The 20,115-nt window shown below is 44.9% G+C and overlaps 1 protein-coding gene across 3 annotated transcripts; it reads right to left on the reverse strand.

Moving 5' to 3' along the window:
* Nucleotides 1-2,436: 2,436 nt before the first annotated feature.
* Nucleotides 2,437-18,939, reverse strand: LOC110070485 (uncharacterized). 3 transcript variants are annotated; one of them, XM_072988465.2, is made up of 7 exons: nt 16,184-18,939; nt 15,725-15,839; nt 13,880-14,625; nt 11,278-11,395; nt 9,918-10,000; nt 7,755-7,881; nt 2,437-4,324 (listed from the first exon to the last, which is right to left on the reverse strand). In XM_072988465.2, exons 3-7 carry the CDS (start codon nt 14,612-14,614, stop codon nt 3,243-3,245), a joined length of 2,145 nt encoding a protein of 714 aa, XP_072844566.2. In that variant the 5' UTR covers nt 14,615-14,625; nt 15,725-15,839; nt 16,184-18,939; the 3' UTR covers nt 2,437-3,242. The 3 variants fall into 3 exon arrangements, with proteins under 3 accessions (XP_072844566.2, XP_072844565.2, XP_020633827.3); XM_072988464.2 differs by lacking the exon at nt 15,725-15,839; XM_020778168.3 differs by lacking the exons at nt 15,725-15,839; nt 16,184-18,939 and having other exon boundaries at nt 13,880-15,563.
* Between the last annotated feature and the right edge of the window lie 1,176 nt (nt 18,940-20,115).

Genomic DNA, 20,115 nt, shown 5'->3' on the forward strand with positions numbered 1-20,115 from the left:
CTAAACACACACACACAATTACCAGAACTGGCCACTAGAGGGAACCAGAGACCATGCTATGTACAGCATTTGCTAGTGAAATAGATTTCCATGCGGTCATTACCGGAACTGGCCACTAGAGGGAGCCAAAGACCATGCTATATAGAGAGTTCTATTAAAATGGTGTTCTGCATTTTTCAGTATCGAGAACCGATCCCCCAAGGAAACACGGGTCCTACTGTAAAACAACAGGTAGAAAGTAGTTTCATCCCCAGACATCTTTGAGCAGCAGGGGAGGCTGGCACCAGCAGCAATGAGGCGGTGAAAGAGAAATGCGAGCACACAACACGGGGCATGGTAGCAAAACAAAAGCTTAGGAGGCTGAGAAAGGAAGTGAAGGCAATACAAGGAGGGGCAGCATCCTGCAGACAGACTGCTAGTCCTGCTGTATTGCTGCTAGGAGGGCCACCCCACTCTGCTCAACAGCAGGGCTGGTCCCACAGCTTTTTGTGTCTTCCAGGACTTTCCTGCTGGGGAACCAGCTGGCTTTCTCCACCCATCCCTCAATGACAGTTTTTCAGAATGGTGAATAGAGACGCCGAGGTCTTCGTCTTGGAAGGGAAAACACCAGGCGTCCCCCTTTGCAAGGAGTCCATTTAGCTCCTTTTCTCTGGACTCCAGCAGCTTCTCTTCACGCTGTCCCTCACTGAGGAGGGCAAGGCGGGGTTCTGTGTGAAGCACGTACAGTAGGACTGCTATATCCACGGGATCAGTACCCATGGTTTCAGTTACCCACTGTTTGAAAATATTAATTTTTTTAAAAACTCACACCCAGAAATGCACATTTCCAAGGTGTATTACCAGAATTGGCCACTAGAGGGAACTAGAGACCAAATAGGGTTTGCATATTTGTGGTGTTGGTGGTTTTTTTTTTGGCATCCATTGCATGGAGCCGATCCCCTGCAGATAAGCAACTCTACTGTATTTTATTCTCCATAGGTCAGGCTCCCTTGGGTGAGTTGTTTAACTCGCATACCACTCTCATTAGTGCTGAGGTGCCACTCTGTGTGGTTTACAGCAGACACAACACGAAAAAGAAAAGAAAAAAAAATACAAAAACCAATTCGCACCTCACTATAAAAACAGATGGCAGAAAACCAATAATGCAGCAACAAAACTGGAGAAATAAATGTCCTTCCTCCTGCAGAAGAGGATCGGGAGACACATGAAGCTGCTTCTCCCCATTGCTCTGACTTCAGCCTCTACTAAGCTTCCTTCAGCTGAAGGTATTACCCTTATGAAATATTGATGCAGTACGATTACGTTTGCTCGTTTGTTAATGGATATTCTACCTCCCCCCCCCCGGGGCTCGGAGTAAGCCCAAGGCAGTACTTATAGCTGTCCTCTCTACGTTATTCTCACAGTAACCTTGTGGTGGCTGAAAGGAGCCGATAAGACCACAGAGTCCAAACCCCTGGGCAAAGATGGTGGAACAGAGCCCATCACCTTTTTTTGGTTTGTGTGTTTTTTTTGCTTGGGCCGTTTGGCTTCATCTTGGCTGGCATGCCCTCCAGAGGGTAATTGGGATGCCAAGGGAACTGTGCCAGCCTCCTATCCCTCCTCACAAGTTTTGTTTTCTGGCCTTTTAAAGTCTTGGGGGTGCAGTGAATAAACCAGACTCTACTTACTCCCAACCCGAGTTTGATCCCAACAGGCTTAGGAAGCTGGCACGAGATTGACTCAGCCTGCCATGGTCCCGATCCATCTCACAGGGGGCGGAGCAGGGGGGAAGGGAGGGAGGGACAATGTGTAGCCTGCATCATTACACTGTAAATTGTAAAGTGTCCAGAGAGTGTTTTTTAAGCTCTCTGGGATGGTATAGAGGCAGCACGCTTTGCTTTATTTATTTGAAATAGGAAAAAACCTTGAAGAAACCTGAAGGGGGCAACTCCAGCGAAGCAGGAAGATCCGCGTCCCTTTGTTGGCTTGCCTGAAACTGACACGGGATGCTTCCCTCCCTGCACTCAGGCCTGCCCTGACAATTAAGAGTGAGTTATTGGACCATCCCAAGTTGGTTTCCTCAGCCTGAGTTTTCACCTCCATGAAGACAAGTGGGATACGTGTCTAGTTCATTCCAGAGAGCAGGACATGTAATAATGAGCTCAAGCTACAGGAAGCCACATTTATGCTGAATTTTAAGAAAAACTTCTTAACTGTTAGAGCAGTATGACAACAGAACCAATTACTTTGAGAAGTGGTGAGGGCTCCAACACTCGAGGCATTCAAAAGAAATTCAGACAACCACCTGGCGGATATCCTTTGATTTGTATTCTTGCATTGAGCAGGGGGGGTTGGACTTGATGGCCTTGTAGACCCCTTCCAACTCCATTATTTTATGGTTCTGTTTCTAAATCAAGTGTATTATGTGCCTTGTATATTTTATCACAATAGACTTCCTTCAGTTTATTTATTTATTTGTTCGATTTATATCCTGCCCATCTGGTATATTTTACCACTCTGGGCGGCTTACAGCATATTACATTCAACCCTGACAACGATAAGAAAAATGGAAGAAGCAGCAAATCAGTAAGAGTTAATTTTGTTAATATCAGGGAAGAAGTTACACTTGGAAATCACACAGGATGATGACAGGAAAGAAGTGTGGCTTACCGAGAGAGTAAGGGAGAGAAGACATGAGAGAAAAAGAGAGACTTGAAAAATGCATTGGCTGTTAGCTACACAGGAGGATAAACTGGGCGACAGTTCGTCCCTCAAACTGAAAAGCGTTTCAGCCAATTTATGGATCTCCGATAATGAGTGAAAGTGACAATCCTTCAAAATATGCCCTCTGACCCCTAGAAGAAAACAAGGAGGGGCTTAAGGCTGAGAATTATTAAACTCACTGCACCTGAAGCAAAACTGACTTAGTCACAATGACACTCTCGTTTAAATCAACTTCATTATTGCATTTTTCCAAATGAAGTTCTTCCCACCTTTGTGGCATGAATAAGTTCTGTCCTTTTTCGGTTCTCTCATTTTGAATCCACTTGAGAGAAATCTCCCAGGCTCCAGAGAATGGAATCATGCCTTCCTGCACGAATTCTCTGATAACCACTCTCACTGAAACTCTCCCATAATATGGACCACTACGTAAGCAGAAAAAGCTGACCACTGCTTCTCCAAATTGCATTATCAGTTCAAAGCACTTTCCACACCCAGAACATCCGTATGGTTCCTCTCCGTATGAATTTTCTGATGATTTATCAAGGCTCCTCTCTGGCTGAAGCTTTTCCCACACATTTGTATGGCTTCAATCCCATATGTATTCTCAGATGGTTTTTCAAATACCTCTTCTGATTGAAGCACTTCCCACACTGCGAACACGCGTACGGTTTGTCTCCGGTATGAGTTCTCTGATGGTTTCTCAGACACTGGCCCCGAACGAACCTTTTCCCGCACTCAGAACATTTATAAGGTTTCTCCCCGGTATGAATTCTCTGATGGATTTTCAAATACCTTCTCTGATTGAAGCATTTCCTGCACTGGGAACACACATAGGGTTTCACTCCTGTATGAGTCCTCTGATGGTTTTCCAAATTTCTTCTCTGATTAAAGGATTTCCCACACTGGCAGCACACATATGGCATCCCCGGAGTATCTGTTTCCTGACCTCTGGTTAATGTTTCTCTAAAAGGCTCCCCTTGACCAAGCTCGGGCTGATGCTGACTTTTTGACTCAGCGTGGAGCTGATGATGATCGGCCAGCTCTCCTTTGTCCAGGAAGCACTTCCTACAGTGAGAACATCCATACGGTCCCCCTTCACATTCAACACCTTGATTTTTCTTCGACGATTTCATATACTTGAAGCTGGAAGGATTATTAGGCGTCTCATTTTTGCGGTTGCTCAGCAATCTCTTCAAAATATGCCCTTTCCCATCTGTTGCCAATTCGGATTTATTTTCTCCTTTACCCATTCTCTGATCTTTATCAGAGTACAGATTTTTCTGGAAATGTTCCTCTGACATTCCGGGACATTCTTGATGACCCTGCTGGGCATGTAGCCCATCAAATGCTAATTTGTGGTGATATTTTCTATCGTTCTTGCTCAACATGGGCATTTCGCCCACAGTATGGACTTCCAAAGATTGATGAATCACAGCTTTAAGGCCTTTTGAGAGCTCCTTATGTTTGTTCTCACTCTTCTCCAGTTCCATTGTGGGCTCACATCCTTCATCAAACGTTTCATCAGCCTCTAGCAGAGGCCCCTGGCTCATGGTGGTATCCTTTGGTTCGGTTCCCTCATGCTGAGAATTCGCCATTTTGACTTCCCTTCCCTTCATGTAACCTGCAAAGAAAGGGAGAAGAAATTGGCCCCTCCTGTGATGATTTTTTAATATGCTTGTAACTAGGCATGGTTTTGAAACTATAGCTCCTGGAGGATTACAGGTATTCTTCCAATTTGGGGGGATTTCAGCCAAAAAAGCAAAAACAAAACGCCAGTCCTTTCAGATCTTTGTGATCACCTTCAGCAAAGAAATAAGGGCTCCCCTCAGACTTGATGAAGATGGAAAAAGCGGCAAGGCAGGGGGGCAGGCTTGATGGGAATTCCAAGAGATTATGGGTCTGGTCATTTCCTGACAGGCACCCTGCATGCTACATAATAGACTGCCAGACCCATAATGCCTTGCACCTCGCATGGAACTTGGCCCCAGCCACCCACTTCCTCCATTGTTGCTATGTCTAAGAGAAGCCATAACTTCTCGGCTGAAAGGGTTTGCAGACACCTGAAAGGATGGGGTTTGGGGTTTGCTAAATCCCCCAGAAGTCTGGCTGAGGGAATTCCTGCAGACCTCTGGGGGGCTTTAGTCCATCAATTCCAAAAGTCCCAAGTCTACTTGCAACTTCTGTTTCTCTGCTCAATCCACCTTTCTTACCTCCTCTATGAACCTATAACCCCTCTCCCTTTTCTAAGGCTTTTAAGTCAGCCAAGACCTAGTATAATATCAAGCCCATTAAATTAAAAAAGGGGGAAGCCGTGTGTTCGATACCGATGCAAGAATAGGCGATGGGCAATACCTTTATAGAGCCCTAATCAAAAAACTTAGAATCATACAATATGCAATCGTACAATATGGGCAAATCCTGCTTCTTCAAGGCCATGTGCCAAAAGTCCAAAAATGTTCATGGCCAGATGGATTTCACCAGACACACTGTTCTTAGATGTAATCAGGAAAGAAGCAGTAATCAGTATAGTTGTTTTAAAATCACGGCTGAGGCAGCCGTGGACTGGATTTCACACCCCAGTTCTTCCCCTCTAATTCTTTCCAGGAATTAATATTCCTAATATTTCAGGAATATTACCTCCTAAAAAGAGCATTTTACGTTTCAAAATATCGCTAAATAGAAACTTGTAAAACTCCTCCATGGATTTCTCATGCAAGAGATATGAAAAATGAAAGGAAAAGTGGATTATGTCCAAACCGCCGGACAGATACCACTAGCAAATCATATCCCAAAATCTCAGGCATATAGATATATATTAATTCAAAAATACATATTTCTAATAAGGGCTAGATTTTATTTGTAATAACTAAGAACCCATGGGTGTTTTCATATTTGCTCACAAACCACAGGGGGTGATTATCACTGCTTAACCTCATGGCATGAGCAGATACTATATTTATTCTTGCCTTCATCTTAGCTGTATTTGCACGCTGGCCAAGGCATATAGGAAGTTTCCAAAAAAGGGCCATATTTAATAATAGAGAGGTGCCATTCAGAGAAAGAGACCTACCCCAGACACCTAAATTTCACTCACCTAGAGAAGGGCCTTATTTCAGAGGCTTCATTACAATCTCAGGCCTGCTTCCTGTTGTTAATGTTGTTAAGTAAACTGCTGTTGTGATGGGTGTTGCAATTCTTCAGGAGGCACCTTCAACTGTGCCTAAAGGACAAGATCCTTTTCAGAACATGATCAACAGGAAGTAAGCCACCCAGCCTCTGAGAGAAGGCCCTGCTGCAGGTGAGCAAAATTCCCAGGATTCTACCAAGGGAATTCATGGAGAATTCTGGGAGTTGGAGTCAAACAAATCTGAATGGTACATCCCTACTTAACATCACTGGTTAGGCCTCACCTTGAGTACAGTACTGTGTCCATCCTTCAAGAAGGATGCTAACAAATTGAAACAAGTTCAAAGGAGGGCAAAAAGGAGGATCAGGGGGCTGGAAACCAAGCCTTATGAGGAAAGGCTGAAAGAATTGAGCATGTTTAGCCTTGAGAAAAGAAGACTGAGGGGTGATGTGATAGCACTTTTCAAATATCTGAAAAGCTGTCATAAAAAGGAGGGGCAGGATCTGTTCTCGATCATCCCAGAGTGCAGGACACGCAACACTGGGCTCAAGTTAAAGGAAGTCAGATTTCGGTTGAATATCAGGAAAAAACTCCCGTTAGAGCAGTGCGACAGTGGAACCAGTGACCTCGGGAGTTGGTGAGGGCTCCAACACTGGAGACATTCAAGAAAACTTGGATAATCACCTGGCAGATATGCTTTGACTGCATTCCTGCCTTGAGCAGGGGGTTGAATTTGATGGCCTTGTAGGGCCCTTCCAACTTCACATTTCTATGATTCTATGATCGCAGGCAGAGGCTGTGAGCAAGGACAAGGGGGGCTGAAGGAACAGAGAGAGGAAGGAGCCAAAGGAGGAAAAAATAAGGGAAAGCTACCTATGGAAGGACATAATGCATTAGGCATCCTTCAGTCTTGAGAGACTATGGAATCGTGTTCTGAATGGAGGTCTTGGAACAGCGTCTAGTGTGGCTGAGAAGGCCAATTCGAGAGTGACAATCCCTACCACACTGAAGACAAATACAATCTGTTCCGTCCAGCTCTCTGATTTTGTGGCTTTCGTGACTGCCTCTTTGCCTCGGCCTGCTGGACAAGGGCCTCTTCAAATTGGGAGAGGCCATGGTGCACCGCCTGCCTCCAGGTTGACTGCTCAGGTGTCAGGGTTTCCCATCTGTTGAGATCCATTTCCAAGGCCTTCAGATCCCGCTTGCAGGATCAGGACCATCATCATCAGCAGCAGCAGCAGCTTAGCACTGCAGAGCTGGACAGGACCCTATGGATTATCGAGTCCAGCCCCTCTCAAGGAGGCACAGTGGGGAATTCGAACTCTCAACCTATGCCTAAACCACTGAGCTATCCAGCAGTCTGTGGTCTTCACTATCCTTCACAGCTGTAGCAGCATGCAGTGTCCACTTTTCCATCGCTCTTTGTAGCATTTGGTTTGTATTTCCCTCAAAATAACTAGAAATGGAGTAACAGCCTGTACCGTGGGTGAGAGTGGACCTCCTTGACTGGAGGTTTGAGACAGAAGCTGGAAGCCCCACGCCACCCGCCACCCCCACCCCCACCCCCCCCCCCGCTGTGGGATCCCTGCATCAGCAGCAGGATGGACTGGATGAGCCTCGGAACGACTTCCAACTCTGCCATTCTATGAGTCTACATCATGTTTCATATTTCTACCAGTCAAAATAAGATCTCTCCATCCAGGTTCCCATCCTTGAGTCCCCAGAGGTTCTTGGACTAAAACTCCCAGAAGCCTTTGCCACAAGCTGCACTGGCCAGGGTCTCTGGGAGTTGTAGTCCAAGAACCTCTGGAGACCCAAGAATGGGAACTATTGGTCTAGAAATGACTTCCAAGGCTAGAAATGAGAATCTGAATGGAACCACATTTTCTAGATCTGACGGGCGTGAGCCAAAGAAGGTCCTTACCTTGAGGACAGACATTCTCCTCATCCTCCTGCAGGACTTGCCAGATTATAGGTTGATGGCCAGGCTGAGGTAGATTCTGTTTCACTCTTTGCAACAAGTGGCCGGCTTCCTTGAGCTCCACCAGTTCCTGCAAAAAGAGAGAGGGGTCCCGTCCCGTTTGGTTGCCATAGGAAGACAATGGAAAGCAAAACTTGACAGGCTCACTTGAAACCTGGAACAATTTGTGATTGCCAGAACACAACGAAAGAAATAAAAAGAAAAATATAACCCCCCCCCTCCACCACACCAGAAACGAAGGACCATGTCTCTTCATAAGAAACCTGTCTTTAATTTGAAAGCTTCAAACGAGCCTCCCCTCCCCACCCCCAGTCCTATCACCTACCCATGTATGAAGACAGGAGAGGGCCTTCTCTGTGGTGGCTCCCAGGGCGTGGAACTTTTTTCCAAAAGGAACTAAATTGCCCTAAATTGTGGTATTTTTAAAAATGGTTTTTGAAGTACATCAATTTGAAACTTGTCTTGTTGTGTCTCTTTGACAGTTCTGTATATATATAGTTTTATTGTGCGGTCATGGACCCATTCATACAAAGAGAAAATAGATAAAAGAAATACATAACCTATTATAAAATCTTGCTACAGCGTTCTGAGAGTTCTCATAGCCGAAAATAAAAACTTAGCCACTAACTGTGAATTTATTTGATTCTCTCTGGACAACAGAAACCTCAGATAGCTTGTGGGAGATAGACTAGTACATTTAGTTGTAAGTGAAGATACTGAATACAGTACGTTCGAGCCTATATAGGCTACATTCTAAAATGATGAGCACCAAGGTCTCAATCATTTATTTCCTGCAGGGACAAATCCTTTCACCGTATGAGGTGTTATTAAAACACCCTTTAAAAAGGGCTGAGGGAAAGCAGTTAAACCTAAGCCCTTGAAAAGGCAAAGCGATATCTTGGTGCTGTAATTTGGGATGAGTAGTTAGCTGGCTTGGGGAAGTTAAAATTTAGGCCAAAACAGAATGGTGAACAAGTCCTGTCTGCACAGGCTAGAGAGTACAGAAGGTCTATATCTTTAATACGTTGAATAAGTATTGGTTTAATGCTACCTTGAGGCTGTCTCAGTAGGAAATCCATAGAGAACCCTAAGAGATACAGTTTTTCAGTAAATCCCTTATGCCATGAGCTGGCAAAGACCTCTTTCTGCAAATAGTATAGGTAGCCACAGGTTATTGGAGCACAGACCACCTTTAACCAATAACGAAATACATGTGGCCACACTTGACATCCTATTCAGAGCATATCAGCTACGAGCCACAGACCAGCTTCATAAGCTTCCTTGAGTCTCCATGGGAGAAAAGTGAGAAAAACATTTTGAAATGTTCCCCCTCTCTGTTGGATCAGTATTCGCTGATTCGTTTAACCGCTGCCTGAAAATACTAAATTAAAAAAATCACAGAAATATGTACAGTGGTGTCTCGCATTATGACGTTAATTTGTTCCAGCAAAATTGGTGTAGAATGGAAACGTCGTAATGCAAAAATAAAAAGCCCATTGAAACGCACTGAAACCCCTTCAATGCGTTCCAATGGGCTGGAAACTCACCGTCCAGCAAAGATCCTCCATAGGGTGGCCATTTTTGGTGGCTGTCTTGCAAGGAATCCATCCCAGAAAACAGCGGGGAGCCATTTTATTTACCCGGCAGCCATTTTGAAACCGCCGATCAGCTGTAGAAAAATCGTCGTTTTGCGAAGAATCGGTTCCCGAAGCAGCGAACCAATCATCACAAAGCGAAAAAACCCTATTGAGACCATCGTTTTGTGATCGCAATTGCGATCGCAAAAAGATCGTCATAATGCAGTTTCGTCATAATGCGGGGCAATCGTAAAGCGAGGCACCACTGTATTAATATGTATTTCTAGGGTGTATTTACCAGACCTGACCATAGAGGGAGCCAGAGACTATGCACCGCACAGCAGTCAAATCTTCCATGTTTTCGGGTATCCACGAGGGGGGAATCGAACGGATCCCCTGCGGATAGTGCAATTCTACTGTAAAATAACTTTAATCAATACTGGCTAAAATCTTGCGTAGTGATACAGATGATGCAATATTTGGAAGCAAATTGATGTAAATTAAGAAATCTTAGACAAATGTCACATACCGTTTTTACACCAGAATGGATGATTTCTTGTCTTTCGGGAGAGAGCGATGAACTTGTGCAACTGGGGCCTTTTGTTCCCCTGCCTAAATAGAAGGGGAAATTGTGAGGAGAACGAAGCCACCTCCCATCATTAGAATTACAGCATACATGTATTGATTATTGTCATTTATATAATTTATAAATTATTTATAAATTAAATTATTCTTTGTAAATTACACTAGGACCCTCGTATCTGCTGGAGATCAGTTCTAAACCCCTCTGTTGATGCAGAAAAACATGGATTATAATGAACATTGTACATAGTGTGGTCTTTGTCCCCCTCTTGTGGCCAGTTCTGGTAATGACATAGTGGAAATCTTATTTCTCTAGTGCAGTGGTTCTTAACGTGGGTGATAATGCCCCCCAAGGGGCGATTTCATTTTTCAGGGGGGCGGTAAAACGAAAAGGGGTGGCGTGGGGGCGCTGGAGCAGAAGGGGGGCGGTAGGGGAGCGCTGGAGCAAGCCAAACCTGTGAAGATGGCTGCAGCCTTTTTACAGTGTGCATGAATATATATTTTCCTCCAATCTTAATTTAGTTTCAGAGTTTTTGTCTTGAAATTTTTATTTCCTGCATTGTGGTTTGTTTTTATGCCCTTTTAATATTTCTTTTTGCATCTTAAAATTCACTTGCAACTAAATCATTAAATGTTACTTTTTTGGGGCATTTCATTTTCTTGGAATTGAATTTTGTTTTCAGGGGTCATTGGATTTAAGTGTCTTAAATAAATAAATAAATAAATAAATAAATAAATAAATAAATAAATAAATAAGTAAGTAAGTAAGTAAGTAAGTAAGTAAGTAAGTAAGTAAATAAATAAATAAATAAATAAATAAATAAATAAGGTATCAGCGCGGGGAGGGGGGCGATGATAACTTCCTCAATGGCTCAAGGGGGCGTTTCTTTCAAAAAGGTTAAGAACCACTGCTCTAGTGAACGCTACACACAGCATGGTCTCTGGACAGTTCTGGTAACTTCATTGTTAGGAAAAAGATATTTATGAGATTTTTTTTTAATATTCCCAGAATGCAGCTATGTTCAAGAGCTGCCTTCAATCAGCTGAGGCGCATTGTCCAACCCTGCCTTTTCCTGGACGAAGGATCCCTCAGGGCCTTGGTGAATTGCACTGGTCAGCTCCTGTATGGACTACTGCCAAGCTCTCTATGTGGGGCTCCCCTTGGGACTGACCCAAAGACTGCGGCAGGTCCAGAATGTAGCAGCCAGCTGGGTGGCTGGTGTGAACGAGTTCAATCACATAACCCCAGTCTGGTGGTGCAGGTTCTGGGGGGGGGGGAAGCACTTCATAGCTTAAGGACTCCTTACCTGGCACAGGGATCCCTCCATCGCAGCTTGGCTTGGCTTCCTCGTAGATCTCTTCGTTTGCAACGTTCAAGGACTCCTCTGTCTCCAGGAAATCCGTGCTTTCCTCTTTCAATGGTTCCTGAAACAGGGAGGAGGATCAGACAGGGCAGAAGGACCCACCAGCTGAAAGAGTAACTGCAGAAGGTCGGGGGGACTTTGGTCAACCATGTCCTTCAAAGATCTCAGTTACATCCTGCTTACAATTGAGGTTCCTGTTAAGCTACTTAATTCTGAGCATGACACACCTGCTCTGCCCACCCACAACTATCACAGTTCCTAGAACGGCAGTCTCATTATCAACCTACACACCGGGCAAAGCTTCAGCTGAAAAATTTCACCCCATCACAAAGGTCTTGGAAACAATTTGCCACCCCCCAAATAAAATGCGGGAATCATAACGAGGATAATCATCATCTCAGGACTGCGGAGCTGGAAGGAACCCTATAATCTTTAACAGTTTGAGGTTTTAGAGGGAAGTAACAATGCCGTTTTCAATGGCCAGAATCATCTTGGTATCTGCCTAAGTTTTGTGTAATTTGCCACAACAACAACAACAACAGAACTGAAGAGCTAGAAGGCAACCTATGGATAATTACATATTTTTCTGTGTATAAGACGCCCCCATGTATAAGATATCCCCCCAGTTTTCTAACCCAAAATTAAGAAATCTAAGTGGGGTTTATCAAGTGTAGGGAGGAAAAGGATCAAAGCCCTGCAGGATCACTTTGCTTTCCCCTCTACTTGTTTTTTTTCTCTCTCCTCAGCTTACTTCAGTGTATAAGACGACCCTCAATTTTTAGTCTAAAGATTTCAGACAAAAGTATAGTCTTATACATGGAAAAATACGGTAAGTCCAGATCCTGTCTAGGAGGCACAAGTGGGGAATTGAACTCCTAACCTTTGGCTCTGCAGCCAGAGACCTAAACCACTGAGCTAACAAACCATGGCTAATGGTGACAAATTAATGAGTTTCTGACTTCTGTGTCTGGCGATCGTAAGCCCAATCCTGCAACAGAGGGCACCCAGGCAGCTCAGCAATTAGCTGCCTTTAGCTGCCATGAGTTACACAGGCCTTACACAAATGCCAATAGGATACCAGTCAATAATTTTTAATTTGCAAATGAGGAATAGGAGCTGTCTACACTGCATACAAATTATGTGTAGTTGTGTATCTATTCTTGTTATCATTCAAAGAAAATGCACAATTAGCACATGAACAATATGTAACAAGTGTGCTGCTTGTATACCGCCTCATAGTGCTTCAAGCACTCTCTGGGTGGTCTACAATTTAATTATGCAGGCTCCACAGTGCCCCACCCCAGCGAGGTGGGTACTCAATTTACCTACTTTGAAAGGATGGAAGGCTGAGTCAACCCTGAGCCATCTACCTGAGCTTGTTGGGCATGCATCATATGATTTTAATTGTTTGAATCAGACACAGGGAGCTATGCTGTCCACCAAGGATGATGGACCTCCCAGCATCACTTACTACAGTGGTGCCTCGCATTACGACGTTAATTCGTTCCAGCGAAATCGCTGTAGAACGAAAACGTCATAATGCGAAAAGAAAAAAAAACATTGAAATGCATTAAAACCCATTTAATGCATTCCAAAGGGCTGTAAACTCACCGTCCAGCGAAGATCCTCCATAGGGCGGCCATTTTCGCTGCCTGTACAGCGAGGAATCCGTCCCAGAAAACAGCAGGGGGCTGTTTTGTTTACCCGGCGGTCATTCTGAAACCGCCTATCAGCTGTTGGAAAATTGGCATTTTGCAAAGAATCGGTTCCCGAAGCAGGGAACCTATCATTGCAAAGCGAAATTCCCCCATAGGAAACATTATTTTGCGATCGCAAAAGCGATCGCAAAAAGTTCATCATAATGCGGTTTTGTCATTAAACGGGGCAATCGTAAAGCGAGGCACCACTGTATTAGTTGACTAGTCATTAGTAGTCAACATGGACTGCCACCTCAGTTTGAATCTACCATTTGCTAGCTGGGAACATTTTACAGCAAGGCATTACGTAATTAATAATCCTGCGCCATCTCGTCACTTCCAACATGGTGACCATTTTTCAAGGGTTTTCCATGTAGAAAAAACTCAGAAGTGGTCTACTACGTATTCTTTTCTTCCAGGTGAATCCCAGGACTGTGAAGCTTACCCAAGGCTACACAGACTGGTTCTTTTCCTGAAAAGCACAATGGATGAACTGAACTCTCAACCTCTGGCTCTATAGCCAGATGTCTAACTCACTGATCTATCCAGTAGCCCTAGGATATAATTGCATGCAATAAAATTAATTGATTCAAACAACAGCAATAACAAGGGGAAACAATTGGTACTGTATATATTAATATGATTCGGTTTTTTTTTTTACAGCTGGGGCATTTTTGGGAAGCATTAAACCAACTCTTATTTGGAATGGCATTCAGTAGATGATTTAAGTAGATTGAGAGGGTTTCACACTCTCCAGTTTCTAAATTAACAAATCCAGATTTTTTTCAGCACCCCAACCTACCTTCTGCAATGTTTTACAGTCTGGGAATTAAATATTAGAATCTCACCTGCCACATCTCTTCCACAGAGGCTTTCTGGCTCACGAGGAAGTCCTCCGCCAGGGCCACGGCCTGGGAACACGTGTCGGGCCCTCCTGCCCGGATCCAGCCCTGGAGGTCCGGGGGAAGGCTGGCCAGGAACTGCTCCAGGATCAGCAGCTCCAGGATCTGCTCCTTGCTGCGTCTCTCCGGCCTCAGCCACCGGTGGCAAAGCTCTTGGACTTGGCTGTGAAGCCTCCGGGGGTCTTCCACCTCCTGGCAGGAGAAGTCCCTGAAGTGCTGGCGTCTCACCTCCATCCTCAGGGCATCCCCTCGCAAGATGGCAGCCTTCACTTTCTCATAATCCTCTTTGTCTTGGGCTTCCAAGTCTTGGAAGGCCTTCTTTGCTTCTCCACTGAGAGCTGGCAGGAGCTGGGTGGCCCACTCTTCCTTTGGCCACCGGCAGGATTTGGCCACTTGCTCAAAGGAGGCCAGGAAGGCCTTGGTATCGTCCCACGGGGCCGTCATCTCCTCCATCACTGGATGTTCCTCTCCTGTGTGGACGGGCTGCAGGGTCTTCAGAAAACCTTGCCACTGGGCTTCCCAGTTCTCTTGCATCCCTTGAGGCAGCCTTCCTTCAACACTCAGCAAAGGTCCCGATCCAGGTGGCTCCTGTAAATGTTCAGACTGGAGTACACCTGGTCTGCTTAAACATTCTTCCAGTTCTTCTCCTGCAGACATTTCCTGCTTCATTGCTTTTTCCATTCTTCTCAGACCTAGAACGAAGAGCATTTCCCAATGAACCCTCTTCTTCCAGAATACATATATTACTAATCTGTAGTGTTTCAGTTAAGGGCTCAGCTGAGACCAATGTGTAATGACTGAAGGGTCCTTGCTAAGGACTTCAGCTGAGAGCAATGTAAAGGCATGGACTCCCCATATAAGGCAGGCTCCCCTGAGGAATTGGTTCAGGAAACAACTATTGTCTTCACCTGCAATTTGCCTTGGTATCTCCTGGTGCTATCCTGACCCTTGGACCGGACCTGGCCTTTTCTTTGCGATTCCTTCCATTATTACTGCTGGTTCTGACTGATTTTCTGGCTTCTGACCTTGGACGGGGTTATTGGCCTTTCGTTTACTGAAGGAAATCACGACGTTGCCGTCAAGTCCCTTCTGACTTGCGGTGACCCTTTCCAAGGCTTCCTAGGTACTTAACACTCAGAAGCGGATTCCCATTTCCCTTCTTCTGGGGGACGCCCCGAGACTGGGCAGCTTGCCCAAGGCCACCCAGGCTGGCTTGACTCACAGATGGCCCGGTGGGGGGACTCGAACTCGCAACCTCTGACTACAGCCAAATACCTAACTCACTGAGCTGTCCAGCCTGCTGCAGGATATATTAAGAGACCCCCCCAAGAATTTTTTTAAAAATATTTTATTTATGTTTTAATTGCAAAAGAAGTCCCCCCCCCCCAAAAAAGCACCAGAATTTTACTATCAGACCTCTTATGGACTATTTCGAAAAGAGGGGACAGAATTCAACAAGTGTCATGTTATGAACCAATGGGTTAAAAAAAAAGTAAAGTAAAAATGGAATTCTATGCCTATTGTGGGAAATTTGCAAGCCATTTCTTTTTGAATCCAATGGTACAACAGCATGGGTATCAGTGCAGGATAAGCCATGAGGGCTGATCACATCCTTTCCCAAGTACTGTAAGTGATGACCTTTCTTTTCAGGCAAGCTTTCTCTCAATGACCTGAGCGTGATCTTTTTAAAGGAATCCTGCATCACTGTTTTGGCTGTGTTTTTAGTATTGCTTGCGTTTCCCACTTCTCAGAGGAGTAACTTAGTTCCTTTTAACATATTTTGATACTTACTGTTGTTAGGTGTAAATGTTACCTTTTAACAACGGACGTACACCACCTTTGTATGCTCATTGTTTTGTTCTTAAATCTCGTTTTTCAATTATGTAAGCCGCCTTGGCTCCTTTTCCTAAGGGAAAAGGTGGGGTAAAAATATTACAGATACCCTGTAAACGAAAACCTAGGTTGGTTCTAGGGTGGGACTGGGATAAGCCAGCCTTGAACTGGTTATCCCCAGACCGCAGCTGGGGGACTGTGTGTGCAGCAGGCAGGAACTCACTGCAACCTTAAACACTCCTCCTACTCAAGAGGTAAGCCTGGTGCCTAAGTAAACGTGGGGGGGGGATGTTTACGTGAAGTAAACAGGCCTTAAGGGCAGCCCTGCGACAGACACGTGAAGCGTCTCCACCTCAACCCGGTCCCAGGAACCACAACAGAGCTCCACGAAGCGCCCGCCCCCCAAAGCTGGCATACCGGAAGAGACGAGGAGGCCAGTGTGATCCTTGGGGGGCTTGCTTGCAAAGTCTTGGCTGGAGTTCTGCACTGTTTGGGCGCCTTGCTTGGAGATCGCTCCGGAAAGGGGAAGGTCCAACCTTTGGACACCCCCCCCACCCCTGGCCCTGGCCGGACGGACAGCTGGCTGGCTGCCTGGCTGGAGCAGAAACCGGAAGAATCTCCGCCTCTCTCTCCCTCCCTCTCCTTAATCCCTCCTCATCCTTGGAGGATCAGCGGCGGAGAGGCCGGAGCTCACGACCGCCCCCTCCTGGGCGACTCTATCGTTACGTCTTAAATAAAAATTAAAGTAGAAAAGGCGAAATGTTGTTTAGTCTTTAAAGTGCCACAGTGTCTTGTATTCCATTCTCCCTTTTTTTCTCCTTTTGCCTCATAAAGCTTTGCCAAGATGGTGAGACAGCCACCCCAAAGAAGAGGGTTCTGTCATCACCTAACGAAGTGTAATCTCCGTACAAATTTCCTCACAGTACCTACATTTCGTTAAAGTACTCTTTAAATATTGACCAGATTAGAGTAAATACAAAAACAACAAAAAACAACGAAAAAACAAAAAAACCCCCAACTTATTATGTTTTTAATTTTGCTCTTGTTAATATGTTGTGATCAGCCTTGGGTCCCCTTATGAAGAGAAAGGCTACCCATAAAGTAAAACGAATAATAAAGTCCTCTTCGTGAATACAATAAAGTCCTCCATCATCGTCGTTTAGTTGTGTCCAACTCTTCGTGACCCCATGGACCAGAGCACACCAGGCCCTCCTGTCTTCCACTGCTTCCCAGAGTTGGGTCAAGTCCTCCATAGGTTCTACTGATCCAAATTGGCCTGTTCTAGTGCCATTTATTATGCTAAAAACAGGATTTCAGCTAACACTCTCCAGTTTCAAAAATACTGCATGAGATTACCATACGTTGGGTTCTAGTTCTCATCAACTCCTCACCAGCTATCTAGAAATCTGGGATGGGGGGGGGGGGGGAAACTGGTGATACAAATCTCGATATCAGACATAAGAAAAAAATAAAGAAGGCAAAAAAATTGTAGCACTTTAAAGACGCACTGCTATATTTTAATGTGAGCTTTTGTGGATCACGTCCACTTCCTCAGTCTCCACAAAAACCCACATTAAAAATAACAGGAGTTGGTCTTTAAGGTGCCACAATGTTTTTATCTTATTTTTAAAGTTTTTTTTTTAAGTTTTGCCAGATACACTAGGATAGACTAACATGGCTACCTTTTTTGAAACAAACTGGATCTCTAGATCTCAGGCTTTGTTCCAAACCAGAGATTTTCCCTGAAGCACAGCCAGCTAAAGATGGGGAATAGACTCACAGGACTTGCTGTCAAGTCAGACTTAAGTCCCACCGGTGACATGACTCAGTGTTTGTTTTTTTCAATGACTCAGATGCAACTTGTCACTTGGAACCCATCCACACTCCCTTTTTTCTGGGGGGAAAAGCTTGTTTTTTACAGGAACTTGGGTTTGGGATTCATGACTTGGTAACAAAGGCTCAGACTCGGGATTTGGTGCCAAGGACTTGAACTCAGGACTTGGACCCAAAGACTCGCCTAAGTCCAGTGTGATTCATTACGCTAAGCAATAGGACTTTGGCCATTGGCTGAAATCTTGTTGCGTAGCATACACAGTCTAGTTATACTTATTCATTATGTGATTTATTGTGTCACATTTTGGTTCATAAAGCGCCTCCTCCCAGTGGAGAGACACAGATTAAAATCGAACAGTGACCTGCTAGCATCCTCTTTCGGAGCTCCGCCACTGTAACAGGAGTGATGTTGCTAGCTGACTTCTTAAAACAATCCTTTTTATCCCATTTCAGGTTATGCATCAGATTTTCTTCCTCAAACCTTGGGTCAGAGTCCTCTCCGGCACACAAAAACACACAAAGTGGATCCTGAAGCTTCCCATCATGCAGTCATAATATGCCGAAAACAGAGGTGGTTGTAAAGAGACCCAGTGAAGACTCTTCGGGGAAGTTGATTTGAGGCCAAATCCTTTCCATCCGAATCCTGCTGCAACAACGGGGAAGAAAAAGCCCTAGGATCTCCCTTCCGCTTGGGGACTTGTAGCCTTCCAGAGTCAGTCAGATGTCTTTGGTGATTCGAATTTTGAAATGCCCTCCCCACGCACAGCTTGGCTCCCTCTCCACTTGGGTGCCCCCCAGATCTGTGGGAGTACATTTCCCATCTCTGAACCACTATCCTCCTCGCTTATACCTTCACTGCTTTTCCTTTCTTGCTCAAATTTCTCCAGTGGTCTGGAAGCCAGAATTAACCCTTTGAGGTGTAGGAAACCAGGGTAGAGAAGCCAACTTGTGTGTTTGCGTGTGTGTGTGTTCCTAGAGGTAGACAGGGGTGCATTTGCACAATCAAAACTAGTGTGCCAGCTGCGACCGTTCCTTGGGAGGTCTCATCCAGCCATGGTGACACATGCCTTAGTAACACACATTTTATGTGGGGCTGCTGAGGGAAACAGTCTGGAAAGGTCGGCAGGTCCAAAAGGCAGCAGCCAGATTGCAGACTGGAGGTGGGCACCGGGATCAAACAACTCCCCTCTTTACGGCAGCTCCTCTGGCTGCCCATCAGTTTCCGGACAGAAATCAAAGCGTTGGCTTTAACCCATAAAGATCTAAGCTGCTTTTCTAAACTCATTGTTTTTAGCTTTAAAAATTTCCTTTCAATGATGCAAGCCTCCTTGGGTTTTTTTAAAGTAGAACGGCAGGGTTAAAATAATTTAAATCAAACAAAATAAATAAAAAATAAACTTGCTAACTTCTTCCTCTCACTAGAAATACACTTCACCTGTGCCTTGGGACCAGTGGACGCTCCCTCCCTCCCTCCCTCCCACTGTTGTTAATCTGTGATATTCAATGTGCCCTGAAAAGATTAACAAACAAACTACTCAGATGCTGAGATTTTCTCTGTACAGTTTAAAAGCACCTCAGCTGAAGCAGAAAGTCCATCCAGTACATTTCAGGGAAGGAAGGACCTGGTTACCTGCCCCAGGAGACCCTTGCAAAGGGCAGCTCTTCAATAAGAGCCATACGAGAAAGGAACGCCACTGCTGGAAAGCACTTTTGCAAAGGAAAGCAACCGTCTTCCGGTTTTCCAAGCCTTAGACATTTCTTTCCTTTGAGAAGTAATGGCAGCACGGCTCATAAGGAATTGTTTAAATCAAGAATATCATGTCTGTAGAGATTTAGCAACACTGTAAAGTGAGAACTTTTTATAATGGAAACATTTTATTTTTTAAAAAAATGCAAAAGTGGTATGTGCCGATGCTCCCTATGCCCAGTGAGGCAAAAAAATATATCCTGTACAAGATTCATGGTAAAAAAATATTCAAAGAGTGTGAGACAGGGGGTAAGAGTGATGTCCCTCTCGCCCATACTGCCGAGAAAGAGATACAGACCTTGCCCACTTCATCCCCCAAGAGAACAGAACAGCAACGGACAGATACTCAAGTATTAGAAGGAGAAATACAAAGGTTAACGGTTAAAGGAACTCGGGGGGAAAGGGTTGAAATAAAAGGGGAGTGGAGATAGAGGCGGGAACAGCAGATATAAAAAGGAGGGAGGAACAGTTACCTCCAGCTTGGGAATGGGTCTGGATGGAGGATCCCTGGATCAGAGCTTGGGAGAGGCTGAGAGGAGGAAAATTATAGGAGGAGAGATCCCCCGAGACCGTCTTATTGGGGAGAAGAGGAAGCCAAGGAGACAAAGGCTAAGATTGGAAAAAGAAAAAGTAGAGACAGAAAGGAGGGAGAGTTTGGAATGGAGAGTGAGTGAAATGAGGAAGAAGGGATACCGGGGGGAACCTGGAAGACCCCCCACACCCGTTGGAGGCTCCGTGCGAGTGGATGATCAGAATGAGGACACTGTGC

Source organism: Pogona vitticeps, chromosome 2 (genome assembly GCF_051106095.1).
Source record: "Pogona vitticeps strain Pit_001003342236 chromosome 2, PviZW2.1, whole genome shotgun sequence".
Classification (NCBI taxonomy): domain Eukaryota; kingdom Metazoa; phylum Chordata; class Lepidosauria; order Squamata; family Agamidae; genus Pogona; species Pogona vitticeps.

Bases quoted from the DNA above. Each gene is read 5' to 3' on its own strand.
- LOC110070485 (XM_020778168.3), bottom strand. From the start codon at position 14,641: ATGCTCTTCGTTCTAGGTCTGAGAAGAATGGAAAAAGCAATGAAGCAG. The intron at 10,001-11,277 runs GTAAGGAGTCCT...CCTTCTATTTAG, and splicing joins TGGAGGGATCCCTGTGCCAG to GCAGGGGAACAAAAGGCCCC. The intron at 4,325-7,754 runs GTAAGGACCTTC...CTTTCTTTGCAG, and splicing joins GGAGAATGTCTGTCCTCAAG to GTTACATGAAGGGAAGGGAA.